The sequence below is a fragment of the Megalops cyprinoides genome, chromosome 3, assembly GCF_013368585.1.
Source record: "Megalops cyprinoides isolate fMegCyp1 chromosome 3, fMegCyp1.pri, whole genome shotgun sequence".
Lineage (NCBI taxonomy): Eukaryota > Metazoa > Chordata > Actinopteri > Elopiformes > Megalopidae > Megalops > Megalops cyprinoides.
Genome location: NC_050585.1, coordinates 50,723,937 through 50,745,817, shown reverse-complemented (window position 1 = coordinate 50,745,817; position 21,881 = coordinate 50,723,937). Strand labels below are relative to the sequence as shown.

The window sequence follows — 21,881 nt, the reverse complement described above, 5'->3', positions numbered from 1 at the left end:
GAGAGAGAGAGTGAAGGGGACGGCTTTTATGCCTGTGATGTGTGACAACATCACTGAGAGAGGGAAACAGCCGGCACAATCTGTACGATCTGGAAAGGGAGAGAAACGGGAGAAGAGACATCTGTCCATCAGCATGCGTGTGTACGTGAGGGAGAGGGGGAGCGAGGGAGGGAGAGCCAGAAAGAGAGAGAGAGAGAGAGAGAGGGAGATGGAGAGATGAGTACGGTCTGAGCGGTGCACCATAAAAAGTTGAGCCGGTGGAGTAGGGCCAGTACACTAGAAGGAGGAGAGATGTGGGAGGGAGAAAAAAAAAAAAACAACATAAATAGCGGAACTCCTGCCAACTGCTAACAGGGGGCTGGGATGAGGTGAAAACTGGGCCCTCCCCCCTGCTCCCTGCCCCCTCCCCCCTCTCCCTCCCCCTCGGCTGGTGGAGAACAGGGAGATGAACCTGCAGGAGCGGCTCCGGCTTTAAAGCGGCTCGTCAGGGAGAGGAGACGCACACACACGCGCGCGCACACACACCCGCGGCGGAACCGTCTCTCCGCAGCTCCGAAGGTGAAGTGGGCTGGAGGTCAGTGCACTACCGAAGCGCGCGCACTCTCCCCACGTAGCTGGCCACGGACAGGACTGAAACACCGCGACTCTGCAACCAAAAGGTTTTCCTGTGTTTATGCTTTCTTATTTACTGAGAAGTACTACAGGAAATCCTGTTCCAAAATCCTTTACACTCAGTGTTACTGGATTGTTGGCAGTTTTTTTATGAATATCAGTTGAAGTGAATTATTTTTGGCTTTGTATTCAAATTGTTTTTTTTTTTTTTTTCAATTTTTGTGTGTGTGTGTGTGTGCACTTTGAGGCACTCACTCAGATATATTTTCACGCTCCTGCCGCTGTAGGGGCTGAATTTGTGTTGGGCTCCAAGGCAATCTCCAGAGGGACCTCCATGCAGTTCAATGGGATTTTAAAGGGCTGACTGCTCAGGAATTGCTCACCCCTGCTGATTGTGAGTCAGATCGCCGTCCCTCCCTCCCACAGGCCAACCCAGAACCCCCCCCCCAAATCGTTGACAGCCACTGGAGTGAAGCCCCCCCACACACCCCCCCCTCCTGACACAACCTGAGCAAACCCAGAGAGAGGAGGGGACAGAGAAGGAGAGAGGAGCCCCCCGACTCAACCGGCGGCAGAACTGATCGGCCCCAGAGAGAGGAGGCGGACAGAAGGAGCATAGCAGGAATCGCGGGGGACTGTGAAGAGCTGCGCTTTGAAGAGGGAGGAAGGGTAGTCGCCATGGACGCGGGCCCCGTGACACCGGAGGAGAAGGGACCGTCGGAGGGGCAGACGGCGTGCTCCGCCATGTGCGCGGCCGGGTCGCCCGAGGGGGAGACGGTGTGCGCGGCGCTGGCCCGCTATGAGGCCACGCTGCACGACGCTGTGCGTGAGATCCGCGCGGACGTCAGCGCCTTCAAGACGGGCGTGGAGCGGCGGCTGGAGGAGGCGGCCCGGCTGACGGGGCCCCTGGGCCGGGCCGTGGCCCAGCTGCAGCAGGAGAACCGGCAGCTCCGGGGCCAGCTGGAGGCGCTGACCCGCCAGCTGGAGGCTCTCACGGGGACGGTGTGTGACAGGAGTGCCCTGATGGCCAACAGCCACCCGCCCGACCTGCCTCTGACCCCGGCCAGCGCCGGCCAGCCGTCCCCGCAGCCCACGGCCCACCCGGCTCTGCACTCTCCCTCCTCCCCCCCCGGGGCCGCCGCCCCCGGCGCCGGCGGCCCGGCCGGGCCTTCCCCCGGGCCCGGGTCCGGATCCACTCACTCCTCTGCAGCCACTCGCTTCTCCAGCCGAGCCACTTTCTCTGTGTTCAACAAAACCAACGTGAGTACTGCACGGGCCCTGTGTGTGTGTGTGTGTGTGTGTGTGTGAGCACGCACGCACGCATGTGTGTGTGGGTGTGTGTGTTTGTGTGTCTGTGTAGTATGCGTGTGTATATGTGTGTGCGTGTGTGTGTATGTGCGTGTGTGAGTTTGTGTGTGTGTGTGTGTGTGTGTGTGTGTGTGTGTGTGTGTGTAGGGGGAGGGGGGCTTGCTGGTGCGGAAAGCGTTAAGGTCCAACAGGCAGTTGAATTCCAGTCTTGGCCATTGAGAAACATGCTCAGGTTTTTGTTTGCAGTAATTACGGTTTGTTTTGTTAAACCTAATTGGCTTACAGGCACAAGTGGAGAGATAACAGCTGAAAACAATCTTTTAAAAAATTCTGTCCATGAACATTTGTGCGTTCTGATTGCAGTGGCAAGTCTAATCTGTGTTCTGAGCCCGGAGAGAAGGCTCTCTGGCCTGGTTTGTGGAGAACCGTTTCAGATCACTGATCAGGGTTCCCACACAGTCGGCTCAAACTCCTGCTCTCGCTCTCTTTGTTATTTAGATCCCGCTGCCAGTGTATACACTGGTGAGGTATTGGGTGTATGTTTTCCTCCTGCTATTTGGACATGGAAACTTTGTTGGGTTTTTGAGCCTTTCTTTGGTAGTCTTCTGCATATCTTCACTTGACCATGTCATATTTATCATTTTAATAGCAGTGCGATTCATAGTTCGGAGAGTTTGACTAATATTTTATCATCATTGTCTCCCTATCTCTTCTGAGACTTCAGAGATGAATTATGTTTCTCATACTGAATACAGTCATTGTGAGGAGATCGGATTCCTCTTATTCTCCTCGTCTTTGATTTGATTTTTTTCCACTCCCATCCGATGGCCCTTTGTTGTTATTGTGTTGGGAATCTCAGACCTCTCGCAGCTGCGATCTGTCACCCAGCCCACTGCAGCCCAGGCGTGGGTTCCCAGAACCACTAATGCACAAGCGTGGCGAGCAAATATAAACACACTCACACTCTAACCCAAACACGCTAACGCAAACATGCGTACGCTTACCGCAGCAATATGTGGCTGTAAATATCAGAATGGTCACATTAAACACACATCTTGTGACTCTGTATACAGGGACGTCCCGTTCTGCCAGATGCTTGTTCTTAAATAGACACAACAGTATCTCTCCTCTTTACGGCTAGGCGTGTAGGGTTAGAGTTAATCTGAAGGCATCTTTGCGTTGTAAATATGAGTAGTACATAGCTGAGGCCTGACCGATGGAAAAAACAGACTGTGCTGTGTCTGGGCGCCTGTTTGTGTGCATGGGACGTTTGTGGGGACTGGTACTGCTTGAGCGGAAATGAATACGGGACACGTTCATGCTGATGTCATCATCTCTCTTCAGTCCACCTCATGCACATACTCACACCTGTTCCCCAAGTCTCGCGTGTCTGTTTCAGCGGGCTAAAGTAACCCCTCTGCACCTGAGGGGGGGTTATATCTGTGGCGGTTTTTATCACTTCTGGAATCTTTTACGATTTAGAGAGGGAGAGAGCGTGCAGCCAGACTCAGGAGGGATATCTGCACAAATCTATCTCTTGCTTTTATTGCGCGAAGTGCGTCATCTCCCCGCTCTGGGGTTCTCGCTCGGTGCGGCGTTTCTGTGACTCCCTGGCCCCTCTCTGCCGATCGGCGCTCCGGCCCCCGTGCTGGTACTGTTCTTGAGCTCCTTCTCCTGTTGCATAGCTCGGTCAGCTCTCTCTCACCGTGAACTGTGCCGTTCCTGGCCCTTTCCCAGAACCTGAGGATGGGTTCTCCTCCTCTCTCATGGTGACTGTGGAAAAACCCTGTTCTGCTCTTTGAGGTCATGCAGGAGGGATCCTCTCCTTCAGAGGAGTCATTTCAGTCCAGCGTGCCGTACGTGGGCTAAGTGGGGGTCGGGAGGGACCGCGGCTCCCCTCCCAGGCCTCCCTGTCTCCCCTGCCCCTCAGTAGTGCGTCAGAGGGGCTCCACTTCTCTCCTCCCTTCTCCTCCCCCCACACAGACCACAGAAGACTTAATAGCTCCTCTACATCTGGTGATCCAGCCTTGAATTCCACTCGCGGCGCGGAGAACGTCAGCTTGCATTCCTTCACTTCAGCAGAGTGGAGACCTGATGTTGCCTATTACCGTCGAAGTGCACAGATTGCTCCCGGGTCAGTGGGTTATCTTTGATTGTACTGTACCATAACACTGGGGTTGCGCTGTAAATCTCTGGCTCTTTCTCCCCCCTGGTGGGGAATGTGTCAGGGGTCTCTCCTGCTGTTATGTTTTACAGCTGTATTCCGGAGCCCGTGAACAGCAGGGAAGACACAGCGCGAAAGGTGTGTGTGTGTGTGTGTGTGTGTGTGTGTGTGTGTGTGTGTTATCTATGGAAACTCTGTCAGGGCAGTCATACGCATAGTGAGAAAACACAGATGCCAGTGAGAGAGTACTGAGCAGAGAGGGCAGACACCCACTGAACAATCAACTCAATCCAAAAGCTCTCTCTATCTCTGTCAGAGCCCATTGCTGGTGCCCAAAAACGTTTGTGAAATCAGACAAATACATATCCTACAGGCTCTCTCCTTGTGTAATCTTAATCATGTCTTCTTTTATGGTACAAAATGGTTTTAATGACCAAAGATTTGAAGCTTTTCTTACAGAAATATATAAAATAAAATGTGTCAGTCAGAAACAAGATAACAATATAGTACACCTCACAGTACACTAAATGCATTTCACACAAAGGGAAATGGACCACTGAATCTCATGATTTACTCTGTCACGCATCATATCTTGTTTAAAGAAGTGTTTAATAAATTAACTAGCTTGCGATATTGAAAAAAAACACTTGGTATATCCTAAACTTTGAAAAAGAAGGCAAATTAATCATTTCTTTTAAGAGAAAATATTTGATAGTTTTTTTTTTTTTTAATTTAAAAATGAAAGGAACAGTGTGGTAGGGGAGCTGTAGATTCTCCAGGCTGGAAAAGGCCTACGGCTGAACTGAGACAATGCATGAAGGTGCAGCTTAGAAGAAACATGAGCTCAGGAGACTGCCACACTGACACACAGGTGAATGTGGGCTCAACACAACGCACTGTCCCTGAGATTTCATTTACTTTCATTCCCATATTAATCATGTTCTCCTTTTAGACGATGGTGTAGAGGTTAGCTTTGACCCGTAACCACGGCAATATGTGTCCATAAATACGTACCACGGGACTTCTCACAAAATGTCACTGACCGGCCCAAGAAATTTGCGCATGCAAGAAGTAAGACCTTGCGTTGCACTGGAAGACTTCGGCACGTCGCACTTCACACGTCGGAAGGTCCTGTATGTGCCTCTCTCTCCGGTGATGTTGTGTACTGAAATGCACAACCTGCTGTTGATCCTGGAAATTTGGGCTCCACGGTGCACAGGAATGCCTCTTGATTTGATCCACAGATTTATACCTGGTTGTTTTTCTGATGGAGTGGTTTCAATCGCTCCCCAGTCGCTAGTTTTTTTGGCAGCACTGACTTATTATCTGGTTTTCCAGGTCTTCAGCAGCCATACCCCCCCTCCCCTCCCCAACTTCAGTCAACTTTAGACAGGGCCAGTTGAAGGCCTTATAAAACTTCTCCCGCCCCCTTCACAATGACCCCACTTTTCCATGCATTCTCTTTCGCCGGTTTAGATTTTAATTACAATTCAATAGATCAGTAACTGATTCCTGGTTACAAGCAGTTAACAGCACAGACCACCAAATGCTCCAAGTCAATTGGGGCAGACGAGGACTGTATTAAAATTTAATGCCAAGTCTCTACAGCCACTCTCAAATATGCTTTCCCTTAGCCAGGCACGCTCTTTGTCTCTATTAAACGCATGTCATTTTCTTTTGGGAGATTTTTTTCTATCAACAATATCCAAGTTACGCATTTCCCATTATGTTTCAGCAATAAGGAGATTGGGATCTGAACTTTGATGTAAAGGTCTACAGCTATGAATATAGCAAGCAGACAATTTTGTGGAGTTTTTTTTAGCATGAAAACCATTGGTTGCTCACTCTGCTAAATGTGCTATAAGCCACTCAGAACAGAAACGCTGGTTAGCTACATGACTCATTCAAAACTTTAATAGTAGGTGATAATAGAGGAAAGAGTGTTAGCACATGTCGTATATCAGTCAGCATGGTGAAAAGTAATCGATGTGGCTTAAACCTGTTGATTAAAATTAACTAACCACAGCCAGATGATTTTTGGATAAAATCCTTGATTTCCCTGAGAATCCTTAAGAACAATGACACGAATGAAAATAAATGTTTGCAGAAACAGCTGTGTGAGGTGAAGCGGGATTGTGTGTGAAAGATGCCTCCTTCGTTCCGATGCAGTTTGGGCACCCCGCGCGCTGTGCGCAATCACGCTGAGCCAGCGCACTCTCGGCCACACGCAGATATGTAGCCGAGACACGTGTAAACAGCCACACAGGCTTGTGGATGTGTTCTAATGGAAAGGTGGGGGCTTGACAGCGTGCTAAATTTCCACTGCGAATGTTTGTAGGCCACGTGCATGCCGAGCTCCAGGGACACAGGGAGGGAGGTATACAAAGAGAGAAAAAATAACTCCACTTGTCAACATCTCTAGAGGGTGTGTGTGTGTGTGTGTGTGTGTGTGTGTGTGTGTATGTGTGTACGTTCCTGTGTATAAGAAAAAGAATAAGAATAAGAAATACTTTATTAATCCTGAAGGAAATTTGAGTGTATGTGTGTAATGTAATGTGTGTGTGTGTGTGCGCGTGTGTGTGTGTATGTGTATGTGTGTACGTTCCTGTGTATAAGAAAAAGAAAAAGAATAAGAAATACTTTATTAATCCTGAAGGAAATTTGAGTGTATGCGTGTAATGTAATGTGTGTGTGTGCGCGTGTGTGTGTACATTCCTCTGTATGTGTGTGTGCGCAGTATAATGTAATGTGTGTGTGTGTGTGTGTGTGTGTGTGTGTGTGTGCGTGCATGTAGCAGGATCTCTTTAACACAATGCATGTTTTACCTCTTGCACACAACAGTGGGGTGAGCGTTCCCTCAATCTACTCTGAAAAAAGGATTGACATTTTGAGTTGAACCACAGAGCCCCCCAGTACCCAAAGCCAGCTCTCTCTGCCAACAATGGAGACGGAATGTTTAATCTCCTTGTTCCCCACCACGGCTATGCGGATTCCTGGAAGAAGAGGAGGAATAGAACAAAAACCTTTGGAGTGGCTATTAATACAGTCTGGGGCAGACATACAGAGTGAGAGAGAGAGAGAGAGAGAGAGAGAGAGAGAGAGGGAGAGAGAGAGAGAGGGAGAGAGAGGGAAGAGAAGAGTGGAAAGGGGAAGAGAGAGGGGGTTGGACTAAGAGGTACTCTAATTTTCCTCCTGCCAGTCCATATGTTGCCCCAATGCTGCCCCCAAGTCCACTAATATCTAGCAGATAATGTCTGAGGAGACAAATGAGTGTTTGGTTCTCCTTGGTTACAGGTTAATAACGTCCTGTTTCGGTGGTGACCTCATGATCCATCCCCCCCCGCCCCTCACTCCCATTGTTCTGTATTTCAGGAGTCACTGGGAGGTCAGTATGAGAGAGTGTGGGAGGGGTTTGACAGGGAAAGATATACAAAGGATGGGAAAACTCCACACTTTTTTGATACGGGTTGCTTATATTACATCTGCAGGGAGTCTTGGGGTCTGCTTCTCTTTTTTTTTTACTGCAAGTTTAATTTTGGGTCTGTCAGCTGAGGGGATGGGTGGGTGGGGGGTGGGGGGTGTAAATTTCCAGTAAATCCCCCCCCTCCAGTCATCCTCAACTACAGGGATGAAGAAGCAATTTTATTTTAGGCTTTTATTTGTTTGTTTTTGTGAGGGGAGCCGTGGGCAGAGGGACAGGGGTGTGGTGATATCTTCTGCAGCTGGTGGCTCAAAGCTTCAAGCCAGGCTAAGCCAGAGACCTGCATGCTACACTGATCTCTGCACCAGAGAGACCCATTCGTACCCCCCCCCCCGGCCTGGTGTCTGCTCACAGAGCCAGCCCCCATGGCCCTCCATGGAACCTGGCTGCAACCCCGGCTACTCAAAGTCTGCAGGTGCCGTTACCAGGACAGCATACAGCATGCACATGTTGTCTGTCTGAGGAGACTGTTCACCTAATCTCCATTGCAGATTCGATTACAGCACACGCGCTGGTCATGCATGCTTGATCTTACATGGCCTTTTGCTAGAGCCCTCCCACACCATCATTTTATGCTAATTGCCTTTTTTTAACCTTTTAGGCTTTATTAAACCGTGTGTTGGCGGTACGTGGTTGTAAAACCTAGGACCCTGGAGAGGGAGTTTGATGGTGAGGTTAGGGTGAAAGTTTGAGGGAGGGATCTGTGGCATAACAGGAACAGAAACACGAAACGCAACCCTTAAATCCTATGTGGAAAGTATGCTCTGTGCTGCTACTGACCTTGAGGTGCCGGTCATGCTCACCCATGTGCGATCAGATCTCCAGCATCAATGTTTCCATCACTACAAGGCACGAGATGGAAAACGCTTAGGCCGGTGATCTGGGGTGATAAGCATTGCAAGTGATGGCTATGCTGAAGTCAAACAGGGCGAACCACCAGTGTTACGGAGCAAAGAGTAACCCGCCGCCACGTGAACATGGACATGAGAAACCTCCTCCCCCCCGGGTCCCCCTCCTGTTCTACACAACACGTTTACAGTTTCTGTGTTAGAGACCTCCTTTGCCACACGAGCCGCAGAGATTAATGTATGATGCATGGAAAATGTGAATATTCCTCTCAGTCACAGGGTTATTTATACTAACCACGCAGGCCGCAAGGACATTCTGTCCCCCCCATAACCCCCCCCCCCCAAAGGCCTGACTGACGCTGTGATGCTGTGCTTCACTCAGGGGATGCCAGTGTCCCCTGTCACAGTGTGTCCCTGTTGTGGCCGACCTCCATTTCGCAACCCCCCCCCTGAAGGAGGCAAATCTCAAATGTCACCCCAGTAAACCGCAGGCCATCAAAATCCTTCCTGAGGAATGTGTGAGGGTGTACGTTAGAATCTAGCCCCGCGCCACCTTGTCTAACTTTTCCTCATATTCGCTTGTGGGGTCTCGGGAAGTGATCCCACAAAGCCAGATCCTTCTCGCTTTCAGTGTAATGACAGCGCTCCTCAATGCTGCTCAGCGTAGAGACTCCGCTCTTGACCTGAAAGGTGTGTTTCCATGGGTGGAGCTCAGAACGGCTTCACCTTCACCTCAGTCTGTGAGCTGCGTTGAGACTAAGGGACACAGACACACGCACACACAGGAAGACAAAAGAAAACCTGTGAAAGGTGTTCAGCGCGCGCGCCGCACTCCGATATCCCTCCGAGCCACCCTGCTTGGGCCGAGGGTCTCACGTGGATGACTTCATTTCGACTCCTTCTCCCGACACTTTACTGTTCCCCAAAGACAATCGGATGACGCATTCTCCAGGTTTCAGGGATTTATTGTTCCAGGAAGGAGAGGAGCGGGGCTTTTATGTGCTCCTGACTCCGGTGCCGCGGCGGAGAGACAGCGTGTGCTCTTTATGCGGGGTGTGCCTTGTCTCTGACATCTCACCCTCGGGGCTGGGACACTCCCCTTCTCCCCCAATCCTTTATTTCCATTCTGCCCACAGCAGTGGGGTGGATGCAGCTCTACCTCCAGACAGCACGGCATTCGAGACACTGGAAGCACATGCTGCAATGCTGGCGGGATGGCGTAGTCGTAAGGAGCAGGGCCTGCTGCAGATTGTAACAGAACTGCCTCAGTAAATATCCAGCAGTATAAATGGATCACATGTAAAATTGTGACCTATGTAAGGCAATTTAGATAAGAGCGTCTGCAAGCGGCAGTGTAGCATAGTGGTTAAGGAGCAGGACTCGTTGCCGGTTCGATCCCCGCTGGGACACTGCTGCTGTACCCTTGGGCAAGGTACTTAACCCACAATTGCCTCAGTAAATATCCAGCTGTATAAATGGATAACATTGTAAAGAACTGTAACCTATGTAAGTTGCTTTGGATAAAAGCGTCTGCCAAATGAATAAATGTAAATGTAAATGTAATCTTGGCAGTGTGGTGTAGTGGTAAGGAGCAGGGCTCATAACCAATTGTAACTGAATTTCATCAGTAAATATCCAGCTGTATAAATGGATAGCATGTAGAACTATAACCTGTGTAAGTCGCTCTGGATAAGAGCATCTGCCAAATGACAATAGTGTAATGTAATGTGCATAAATGGTATGGCTGGACTGAGCCAAGACTTACAGCCTTTACCTTCAAGGCTTTGGGTTTTTATATTCAGCTGATCTCCTGAGAGAGAGGAGCCAATCGAAAGAGATCCCTTCGCTCGTTTACACATGTAGCACACACGACCGTCAGGAGGCCACGTGCAAACGTAAACGTAATCTTGAAACGCTGGACGCGTGGCTGTCGGGGGGAAATATCTGTGGCCAGACCAGTGTCGAATGTGCGCTGTGCGGAGCAGTTCCGGGACAGAGCCAGTCGTGGTCTGGGGTTTCATGGTAGATTAGTGAATTCTGTCTCCCCCTACCTCCCTCTCCCAGCAGGACAGCCAGCTGTTACATCCCAAATGCCACAGGCCCCCCTGCCCCCCACACCCCTCTCCTCCCCCTACCCCACTCCCAATCACACATTCTTCAGAGTTGATGTCACCTGGCTGTTCCCCCTGACAACCCTATTACTGACTGTACTGCTCCGGTAGGAATGTGCTGTCCTTTCACATGTTATTGTGAGTGTGTGAGTGAGTAAGTGAGTGAGTGAGTGTGTGTGTGTGTGTGTGTGTGTGTGTGTGTGTGTGTGAGTGCGCACGTGCACGCGCGCATGTGTGTGTGCATGTGTGAGTGTGTGAGTGAGTGAGTGTGTGCGCGTGCGTGTGTACGTGTGTGTGCGCATGTGTGTGTGTGTGTGTGTGTGTGTGTGTGTGTGTGTGTGTGTGTGTGTGTGTGCGTTAAACCTTCAGTTAAAAAGCAGTACATTCACATCATGTTCATTTAGCCTATGGTGCAAGGCAATGAGATCACTTCCCTGCCTACTTGCCACTGTGTCAGCTAGTCTGGACAGGAGGTGCCAAAGAGGTAAGGCAGGACAGGAGATCCTGATACAAGGGGCCTCAGCTAGCTACTTATTTGCTTGGTTGTCATGGACACATGCTTCATTATTTGGGGGCTATTTAAGGAGACACATAGGATGAGGGGTCAGCGGGGCAACACAAATCAAAAATAGACCAGCAGGTCCCTGACCACTTCTACCCCGAGGCCTGCTCTTAAGCTCGCCATAAAAAGGGGGCGGAATTATAATGGTGATATAATGACTGCGATAACAGTCAGTGAAGGGGCACATTCACAAAGGAATGATACGTTTACCAATGGATAATTATCCTTGAATTTCTCCAGTGCTTGGCCTGGAAGTCAGAAGTGCATTTCTATCAACAGGCATCCCCTTGTGTTGTATCTATTGATAAACGTATCACCCTCATTTGGAAGTCCACCCCTAAGAACTGAAGAAGTCTTTTTTCCATTAACAGGGTCTTTCACATTGAGAGATGATTCATTAACAGGCAGCAGTTCCATACTTGCTCAGTTCCCTGTGGGAAGGGTCATGTGATCTCTCCCCATGCTTCTCCTCCAATCCGGCACCGCTACGGCCCCCCGTGAGGTGGTACTGACACGAGAGCAGAGTACTGACACTCTGAGAGCTCCTGGAGCCTCTCCTCCCTGCAGGGAGTTTATACCGGTGCAGGTTTCGTGCTTCTCCACCGCGCAGTCTCACGGTGAGACTTGCAGATTGGAAGGCCTTGCGCTCTTCCACCCCACGGCGGAGATGAGCTTTACTTTCTCCCTCCCGATCCCTCCCTGGAAAAACAAAACCCAATCTGGGTTTCGGGGCAGGCCCGCTGGATTCCTGCGGAGCTGGTGTTTTCTGTTCATAAATAAGGGATGAAGGGAAGCTTTAGCCTGGCACACAGAGGTCAGCACTGTCCCTGACTGGAAAAAAACACAGTGCAGATTCACCTTACACAGAGAGCGCCACATCTCAACACACATCTGACCTCCATTACAGTTGTACCCACAGTTTTCATTTGATTCAATCATCTAGTCCTTCACAAACAAACCCTCAGTATGAGCTGTCTCAAGGGCCCTGCCTTCTCAGCAGGCAGGTTTTATAGCCAGTAATTCAATCCTCCATCGGCGAAATGCCAATACAGCCTCCTCATAAAGTCACCTGTTGAGCAATCACAATCTTCCCATTACACGAGTTGAATCATCTCAATTTGTGATTGCAGAGCCAGATGTATCAGTTTTACAGTTTTTTTTTTGTCTTAGCTTTTTATTCATTTCAGTTTTTAAGAGAAAAGAAATACTGAAACAGACATGCCCATTGTTGCTGTACGAACCTTACATTTAATTACCTCTTATGAAATAACTATAGAATAAAGACAATTATACTTTAAATCAAATATTTTAAATGTTCAATTCTTTCCAAGAAAGCTAAAATACTGTTTAGTTCCTCATTGCAACCTGTAGACAGTAGATTTCTTAAGATGTATTAAAAACTGCAACTTCTTGACAACCTCAAAATAAATGGCTAGATAATCCCTCCTCGATGTACAGATACAATGTGACCATTAGAGAAAGAGAATGTTTCAGTGTATTATACTCAGCTATTTGCTTCTCAGCTTAACCATTGTCATCCGTTTAAATCAGCCTACTGTCATGGATTTGCACCGCACTGTGAAACTTTGCCCTTACTGAATTTCTAAGACTACAGGGCTTGTTGCCCATATGCAGAAACATTTCGCTTCGTATCCACAGAATTTATGGCAAACGGCAAATATGCGTTAGCCTCTGTTCTAAATTGGGAATGACTTCTGCTTTAAAGCTAAATTCTTTTGAGGTAATTCCTCTGCCGTGGTCCTTTGTTTAGGTCTTCCAGCTGTCCATGCTTGATTTACAGCCAGGATCAATCTCTGGAACTGAATACAGTGGGCATGTGCCCAACAATGCAGTTATTGTGGGCTGAGAATTCATGCTGCTCTCGAGAGGTTGTGGGATGGATACAAAAAAAAAAAGTTTCGTTCTGCAGTGACTCGCAGGGGTTACAGTAATGAATCAGCTCATCATGAATGTTGCTGAAGGTTTTAACAGTTTGTTTATCACAGTCCTTTTCTGCCTTTAAAATGAAATGACAGAATATTAATGTATCATCATTCATCCATTGGCTTTTTGGATGGAAGCAAAGCTTCCAAATGTAAGGAATGATCTACACGTGCTTACCACATGCACACATATAACTACATACACCCTTAATCACTACATTACATTACATTACACTGTATTACACTACATTACACTACATTACATTACGTTACATATATTTAGCAGATGCTCTTATCCAGATCGACTTCAGACACAACTATAATCACAACTTGCAATAACTTATTGCTTGACTCATTCCTTATTTTACGTGCAACTTTTTACAACTTGTTTTGTACAGATGAATGCTTCTTCGCTGTGTGTTTAGAACCTGATTCAAGCATAGAGCAGTTCCCAAGGACTTGAATCTTTTTGATCTTACGTCCAGATCTTAAGTCCAGGCCATGCTTGATCTAGATTTATCTAGATTCATCTCAGCTCACTTTTGCCCGTGCCCAGACAAGGCAAGGGAACCGTCCCACATTGAGAGGCCAATCTCTGAATCACTTCTCCGCAGAGGGGGTCTCGATGTCTGTGCTGGGTCGTGAGCACAGACGCAGTCAGCTCTCAGTATCGGGACATCAGCGCCGGGAGAGCACAGATAACGGGACGGACGGGTGCCTCTCCAAAAGGCTCACACCACACCAACACGTCCACGCAGATAACCCTGCTCCCCCTCCCCCCTGAACGTGCCTCACATGCACCGGCGCCAAGGAAACAGATGTTCTGCATTGACCGGTATCTGTAATGGAATGCTGTAATCGTCTAAAGGATAGCCCGGAATGGTAGCGTGCATCACTGTTCCTTCTGACTGGTTTTCACTTGACTTCCCTTCACCAGTGCCCTGATGGTGTTAGGCGCGCCAGTGTAGCATAGTGGTTAACCGAAAGGTTGCCAGTTCGATTCCCCGCTGGGACACTGCTGCCGTACCCTTGGGCAAGGTACTTAACCCACAACTGCCTCAGTAAATATCCAGCTGTATACATGGATAACATTGTAAAAACCTGTAATTGATGTAAGTTGCTCTGGATAAGAGCGTCTGCTAAAAACCAATAATGTAATGTAACGGTTCTCACTGCAGGGCTTGACTTCCATGCGCCAGTGCCCTGATGGTGTTGCATGTGTAGTATGGCTTCTAATATGAGGTTTCTCTTATTCACACAGAGTGTGGAGAAGGAGGAGCCTATCGAGGTAGACCCGCCCCAAACTGCTGCAGTGCTGGAGAATGGGCACCAATCAGCATCAGGTTAGCATCAATGCAAATGCACTTACCCATGATATACCTCATAATCACACACTCGCTATGGATGCATTAATCCTCATAAGCAGTCAGTGTAGTAGGACATTAATTGGCAGTTTATGCTTCACCTTTTCTGTATCCTGTCTTATCCAATCAGAGAACTCTGTGGTGCCGCAAGAGGTGCGGTTGCCTCACAGAGAGCCTCCACAGGAGCATGCCGCCCCCACATCTATGGTGAGGCCACACCTGCCCATCACTGCCACAACCAAAGCTGCCGAATCCTCTGCCGCCTCGTTAGCTAGGACCCCAGAGTCGCCGACCAGTCCTGTACGCAGCCAGTCCTCTGTTCTGACGGAAGCGCAGCCAGCTAGCCAATCAGTAGGGGGCGCTCTGCCTCACACGGCAGCAGAATCTACCATTCAACCAGGTGAGAGGAACGTGAATATGGGACCGGACCGATCGAACATTACCCTTCCCTCATCTCTCACCCTCTCCTTCTCTCTGGTTTCTGTCTCTCTCACCCCATCGCTCTCTGTCTGTATTTGCTGTTTCAGCCTCTGCAGTGAAGACTTGGACTCCTGCTCCGATGAGGACAATGGGATCCCCTCGAATGCCAGGTAAGAGCACCCCTGCCCCCCCCATTGGTCAGTCTTTTTCACTCCTTCGTTCGCCCTCCTCCCTCCAACCAGCTCCTGCTCACTCCTGATTTGCCTCATTATGCTATTTCTGACAGAAACACTTCCATCTAATAACCTGTCTCTCTATCTGTCTTGGTGGGAGTGTATCATGTTACGCCTGCCAGCACGTTAATCCCTTACATGCTTTCTGGATTGTCGTTTACAGATAAGGCCTCCTCTTTGCCTTCCAAGTCAGTGACTTACTCAGGCATCGGTCCAGCCGGCGCAGACAGGTGAGCAGCTCAAGCCGAGAACACTCCAGACAGACTCTAATGGCATTCCCTGTTTCCCTCTGATGAGAGAATCAGAATCAGAATCATACTTTGCTGCTTCTACACATACAAGGAAGGACTCCGGTTCCAGCGTCTCTCATTGTGACAACAACAAATACCAAACAACAAATAGTAGTGCAGGACACATACATGGAAGTGGGAATGAATGAGGTTTATATGAACAGCTACTGACCAATGAACATGAGTTAAAGTGTACATGGGTGCAGTCTGTGGATCTGTACAACTATTAGTTATATACAGCTATTGCACTGTGTTATATACAGCTACAGAGTTCAGTCTGGTACCCAGACGTTTAACAGACAGTCTGGAGGTTCTGCAGGTTCTGCAGGTATGGGGGTTCCTCTCCTGAGGTGAAAACGCAGCGAACGCTGACACGGGGTGGGGGTGTCCTCATCTCCCCTCTCCTCCGCAGGGACGTGGACGTGGGGGGGCAGCTGTCCTTCGGGAGGGGCGTGGAGCGCAGGCGGGAGCTGGTGAGGTCACAGACGCTGCCCCGCACCATGGGGGCGCAGGCGAGACGCTCCCTCTTTGAGAGGCTGGACTCTGACCCCAACAAGTACGTCCTGCCCCTTCCACCTCTCCCCTCACCCCCACCCCCCCAGGGCCTGTCTCACACCCCTCAGTCCATTTGAAACCCTCTGCTTACCCCGGCCCTGGCGTTATGGGGGTGCTTAGGGGTGCATTGCACCCCCAAAACGGACCTCAGTGCACCCCCAGTTGTCTCCTTATATCCCGATGTCTACATAGCATTTACAACCTTTAGTGCACCCCTGTGGATTGCAATTGCACCCCTCTGTATTTTCTCCTGGCGCCGAGCCTGTGCTTTACCCCACACTCCACACTCCCCCCCCCCCCCCCCCCCTCTCATTTTTCATTTATTTCAAAATCTCTGTAACTCAAACTCTAGCTCATTCCTTATAATTTGTAATGCTCTTTTTACCTGCCGCACTCACCCTCGCCTGTACCCTCTGATGAATGTAGCATTGACTCTCCCTCTGTCCTGCTCTTCAGGCCCAAAACCCTGGACTCCAAACCCAAACTGAAACGCTCTCAGAGTTTCGGCGTGTCCAGTGCCAGCAGCATTAAGCAGATCCTACTGGAGTGGTGTCGCTCCAAAACCATCGGATACCAGGTGAGCCGCCATGGCTCCTGACACAGGCCGAAACATTTCACGTTGGTTCCCATGAGGATGGGTATAACAGAAGATATGGGCTCTTTATTTACTCCTGTCTATTTATCGTTTAAGGAAAGGAATATCCCATTAAGGTACATTATGGCAAAGAAGCAGTATCAGACAATTTTAACGTGTCTCGGTTTCAAACAATGCACGCATTCAAATGCAATATAACAGCATGCAGTACATACTTGAGCTCAATCAGCAAAGAATTCTGTAAATAAACAGTGAGGAACAGGAACATGCCTTGGTTACGGTATTATGGACGCTGCTTTTAACTTCAGTAAGGGAAACAAGGGCATCCATTTTTAACTTTAATCAGTAATTACATTTAATTATACCCCACCGTGCATTAATGCCGGCCTGCTTTTAAGTGCTGCGTAATAAATCACACTGACAGCAGTGGTGCCCGTATGGCTGGTGCACTCTTTGACCAAGCCTGAAAAGTTCAAACCTGCAGTGTCTGCTTTTTTGCTATCTGTCGTTTACTCCGCTGTGTATTAGGATTGTAGAAACAGTGCCGTGTGCTAACATGGGTTAGCAGCGCGCAGCGCTCTAACTGCGTTATGATGTCTTGTTCTGGACCGGTGCTCAGTGCTGCGTCTGTTTGAGTTATGCTGTGTGTATAATGTGCTGGCTGTACGATCCCGCTGTAGCTGCCCCTTGCCAACCGTTCCATGTGGATCTGGTTAAACGGAGCCTTGTCTCAGCCAAGGCTAATATAAAAACAAATTGCCTCACTGACATTTAGATTAGAGGACAGGGCTGAGAGAGCGCGAACCTCTGTGCGCCGGAGTCACCGCGTTACCGATACGCGGGATTCTACTCCCCAAGCTGAGCTCGAGGCAGGGAATACTACACTGACTCATTACGGACAAAGCACGTGAGGACTCAGGAGGGTATAGAGGGGCACGGTGGGCTGCTCTCTCTGAGTGCATTTCTTCCATCGTGACCGAGTGGACAGAGAGTCCGAAGAGAGCTAGTTTCATGAAGTTAAAATCCACGTCCGATCCATTTTTCGGCTGTTTCCTGTGGTTGCATCCTGTCCTCACTTCCTGTCCACTTTCTCTCCATGCCCCTGTCCGTCCGTCTGTCCTCCCCTCCTGCTGCCTCCCCTAGAACATCGACATCCAGAACTTCTCCTCCAGCTGGAGCGATGGGATGGCCTTCTGCGCCCTGGTCCACTCCTTCTTCCCCACTGAGTTTGACTACAACGCGCTGACGCCTTCCGACCCCAAACACAACTTCGAGGTGGCCTTCGGCACGGCGGAGTAAGTCTGTCACCTGTGCGCGTGTTTGTGTGATCGAGTGCGTGTTGATGAGCGGGGGTGGTAACACAGTCCTATGAATGCAATAACCCTCTGCTCCACACTGGCGTAACATCAGGACTGACTGAATGATGTATTTATGTAAGTGCTATACCAACTTCTTTGTCTCACACCAATACCCTTACATCATCATAGCCTTACCAGTCCAACACAAACATATTGCGAGTTTCTGTGCTTTCACTTGGATGTACATGCACTGCATTCCTGTATACTACTGTAAGCGCCATACTTTTGGGTTGACAATGAAATCAGAAGACTATCAACAGTGAGCTCACAATCAGACCTCTTTTAACTGTGGCCCAGATCATAGTGTTCCAGTGAGTGAGTATGTAAGTGTGTTTGTCAAGGAAGTGCGGTCACAATCCCAGACCATTCTCAGAAATAGAGTCCCTAATCCAACCTCGAACCCATACTGCCAGCACCCCCTCCCTCTTCCCCTTACCCCGTCTCTCCATCTCTCTCACCATGCAGACCCCCCCCCCCCCCCCCCCCCCATCTATGTATTACATTCCTGAAGTCTGATATCACACTACTCAGAAAACACTGCTGCAACTCGACCAAGCTGGTGTAGCTTGGCACACATTACACGATTACACACGATCACAGTCTCTTGCTCTCTTTTACTCTTACACACACACACACACACGCGCGCGCGCACACACACACACACACACACACGCACACACACACTCACACACACACAATCACATGCACACACATACATATTCTCTTACCCATCCAATACTTACCCTCTTACCCATTATAGATAAAGACTATTAACATTCATGCTGTTAAACATATGCTTGTACACTGACGCATGACAGTATAACAGTTGTTTAACAGTTGCTGGTATACTAATACCGAGACAACACATTCAGTCACTCACACACATGCACAAACACAATCTCTCAATCACACGCTCACAGTTACATTCACAATTATATTTTAATTATATATAGGGCGGCGGTGTAGCATGGTGTAGCATAGTGGTTAAGGAGCAGGACTCATGACCCTTTGGCAAGACACTTAACCCACAATTGCCTCAGTAAACATCCAGCTGTATAAGTGGATAACATAAAAAAAACCTGCAACTGATGTAAGTCGCTCTGGATAAGAGCGTCTGCTAAATGCCAATAATGCCATGCAATGTAATGTAGTATATACACACTCCCTCACATTCCCCCCTTCTCTGTCTGCCCCAGGACAAAGGCAGGCTGCGACCGGCTCATTGAGGTGGAAGACATGATGGTGATGGGCCGCAAACCTGATCCCATGTGTGTCTTCACCTACGTCCAGTCCCTCTACAACCACCTGCGCAGGTTCGAGTGAGGACGACACCCCCTCCTCCTCCTCCTCGCAAATCCGCCCCTGTCCGCTCAGGGACAGAAACACTATGGAAGAGACCACCATACCCTCAGAATGGTGGACCGGCCTTAACCCTACCCCTGCGACCTGGAGCGACCGTGTGCCTTGAGGATGGAAGAAATCTAAATCCCACTGCCCGGGGTTAGCCTTCACCGCGGGCTGACCTAGGGCAGAGGACGACCACTCAAACTCTACCGCTGACGCCCATCTCAGTTACTCTCCAACCAGCCCCGTCTCCGTCACTTTCTCCCTCTCCGTTCCCTGCTCCTCGGATCACACTGGCAGAAGCTGAGGAGGAGAAGAGGCTGTGAACTCACCAGACCTGTTTGTTTGCTGGTGGCTTATTGAAGCGCCAGATGCCTTGGCCCACAGTGAAAACATCTGCCTCTGGGACAGTGAGACCCACAGAAGAAAATCCTTCAGGCCTGAAGCATTTGATCACAGTGTAGAAATACTTGCCTTGTCTCACTGCCAGTGTTTTAGAGCTACGACGGGCAGATACACTGACGCTCAAAAACTGACTCGATCAAACGGGGAAAAAAACATCCATTGACTGCACTGCCAAGAAGGTCACATATTTAATCACGCTCAACATTATTTTTTGTGAACAGAAAAGGTGATTTCATGCCACCTCAGGGAGCTGGAGACTGTAACTAAAGGCACAGGTTTGGAGAGAGCTTGGAAGGGCCTGGGCTTCACTCTTTCATCTTTGTTTTTTTTTTTTTTTGGAATGTTTGACTTGTGTTTGACTTTATTGCTGTTAACGGGCGATTTGTTGTTATACTGCACTGTAGTTTGTTAAAGTGTTCCCCGCGTAAACCTCACCAAAGTGCCTGTGTGCCCTCACACTGTGGTCTGAGAGACTGCAGACATGCTAGTGAGACGACCTGACAATACTTTGCTGAAGCAACAGGGTCTCTGTAAAGGCAGTTTCTTATGAATGTTCATGTGTAGGCCTACTGGGAATTTGTAGCCTAAAATTCTTGTAGCTGCAAACTGTTCAGAACAAAAATATGGCCAAGGTCAGCCTCCCCATGAATATGTGAGTATAGCAGAAGATAGGATGACCATACGTCCTCTTTTTCCCGGACATGTCCTCGTTTTGGGACCCAAAACATGCGTCTCCAAACGAGGACGTGTCTGGGAAAAAGAGGACGTATGGTCACCCTCGCGAAAGACATCAACCTCCACTGTGACTCTTGAAAGAACTAGAAAGAAAAAAGAGTGCTGGGTCTTATTACAGAAATTTAGAAATTAAATTATTACAGTTTTTGCTGTAGCAGTCCATGGCATACCAAAGCTATCCTCGTCACATACTGGCACAGTAGCTCCTTACAGAGAACTACAGGTAAAGAGGTAACACACTCCATTGCTGCCTGTATGTTTGCTGCATTAGTTAAGAGAGTGTATGTGATTCGTCCTGACCTGGGAAGAGCTGCACTTTTGCTGGTGGCTGCGGGCATGGTCGTAAGAAGACGAGGAGGACCCACGTGACCGTGTTTCCGCAGTCTTCGTTTTTCGTCATAAAGGACTGCCGCTGCAAAGTGTAAAACCAAAATAAATCAATCTGCACACATTTTACATAGCGTCGCCTTCATCACTGGTTTACTGCTAATGTCACTTCAGGGGAGTCAAGCTCGATATATGAATCACATATATTGATCGGGGGTGGAGTGTATGTCACACACGAACATTATTAATTCAGATGAGCAGTCGAAACTTTGACGTGTTGTCGCCGGCTGCTGGTCATATTGAGTTACTGCACTCGCCCGCTTCATGCTTGTGTGTAGGATTTGCATTCGATGAATGCATGGCGGGTGTTCACCGAGAAGGAAGAGGCAACGTTCTTGTTGTTATTGCTCCAAAATTCGCAAAAGAACCGTACCTAAAAATATTCAAACGTTTAGGCTTACAGTCTTCTTCCGTGAATGACGTTTTTCTGTCGGCAATCTATATTCCTAAGTCTAAGACATCATGTATATGCGAGACATTTGGCAATTCCTCTCAAGTGACTTCGTGACGGTGGCGATGTTTCAGAGTTTGGTGTAGCCACTGAAGATTCCATAAAGAAACTACCGCTATTAAAACCTAAGCGTAAATATAAACAGAAAAAATCATGGTATCACGATCTTCTTATATTTGGTATTTAATGTGTTGTTCATGGTTGGTGTGGTTATAGTGACTGTTGCGTGGTTGTGTTCCTGTTCAGGTGAACGTGGGTTACACAGCTGTGAAGGTGAGACACAAATATTTTAAACACAAGTTTTAGTCCATACAAATTATTTACTTTAACTTCTGTTTAATTTCGTTTATTATAAATTAATACACAGATAAATACCTTATCTGTAGGCTATACACAAATATCGACTAGCCATAAAATGAGCCACCTCTATCACCTCTATCCCCCCCCCCCCCAAAAAAAAAAAATAATAATAATAATAATAATAATAATAATAACAATAATAATAATAATAACAAGTTTTGAGTACTCAGATAAACACCAAAAACAATTGTAATTTAATACGCCGCTGAATTAACACAGTCTGGTGAATATCAATGTGTTGAAATTCCAAATAAATATGCATATCATTACTTCTCATTACTTCAATTTCCTCCAGGTTTCCTCTGTGGACAAAATGTTCTCGAGGAAAACGGTATCTTTGACCTGCTGTTCATTT

At 48.4% G+C, this 21,881-nt stretch overlaps 1 protein-coding gene across 2 annotated transcripts; it reads left to right on the top strand.

Annotated features, from left to right (window-relative positions):
* The first annotated feature begins 424 nt into the window (after window positions 1–424).
* Window positions 425–20,447, top strand: smtnl (smoothelin, like). 2 transcript variants are annotated; one of them, XM_036523600.1, is made up of 10 exons: window positions 425–574; window positions 900–1,872; window positions 14,291–14,372; window positions 14,524–14,793; window positions 14,921–14,983; window positions 15,210–15,276; window positions 15,749–15,892; window positions 16,348–16,468; window positions 17,630–17,781; window positions 19,041–20,447. In XM_036523600.1, exons 2-10 carry the CDS (start codon window positions 1,291–1,293, stop codon window positions 19,165–19,167), a joined length of 1,608 nt encoding a protein of 535 aa, XP_036379493.1. In that variant the 5' UTR covers window positions 425–574; window positions 900–1,290; the 3' UTR covers window positions 19,168–20,447. The 2 variants fall into 2 exon arrangements, with proteins under 2 accessions (XP_036379493.1, XP_036379492.1); XM_036523599.1 differs by lacking the exon at window positions 425–574 and adding an exon at window positions 579–659.
* Window positions 20,448–21,881: the final 1,434 nt, after the last annotated feature.

Bases quoted from the DNA above. Each gene is read 5' to 3' on its own strand.
- smtnl (XM_036523600.1), top strand. From the start codon at position 1,291: ATGGACGCGGGCCCCGTGACACCGGAGGAGAAGGGACCGTCGGAGGGG. The intron at 14,373-14,523 runs GTTAGCATCAAT...TTATCCAATCAG, and splicing joins TGGGCACCAATCAGCATCAG to AGAACTCTGTGGTGCCGCAA. The intron at 15,277-15,748 runs GTGAGCAGCTCA...TCTCCTCCGCAG, and splicing joins GGTCCAGCCGGCGCAGACAG to GGACGTGGACGTGGGGGGGC.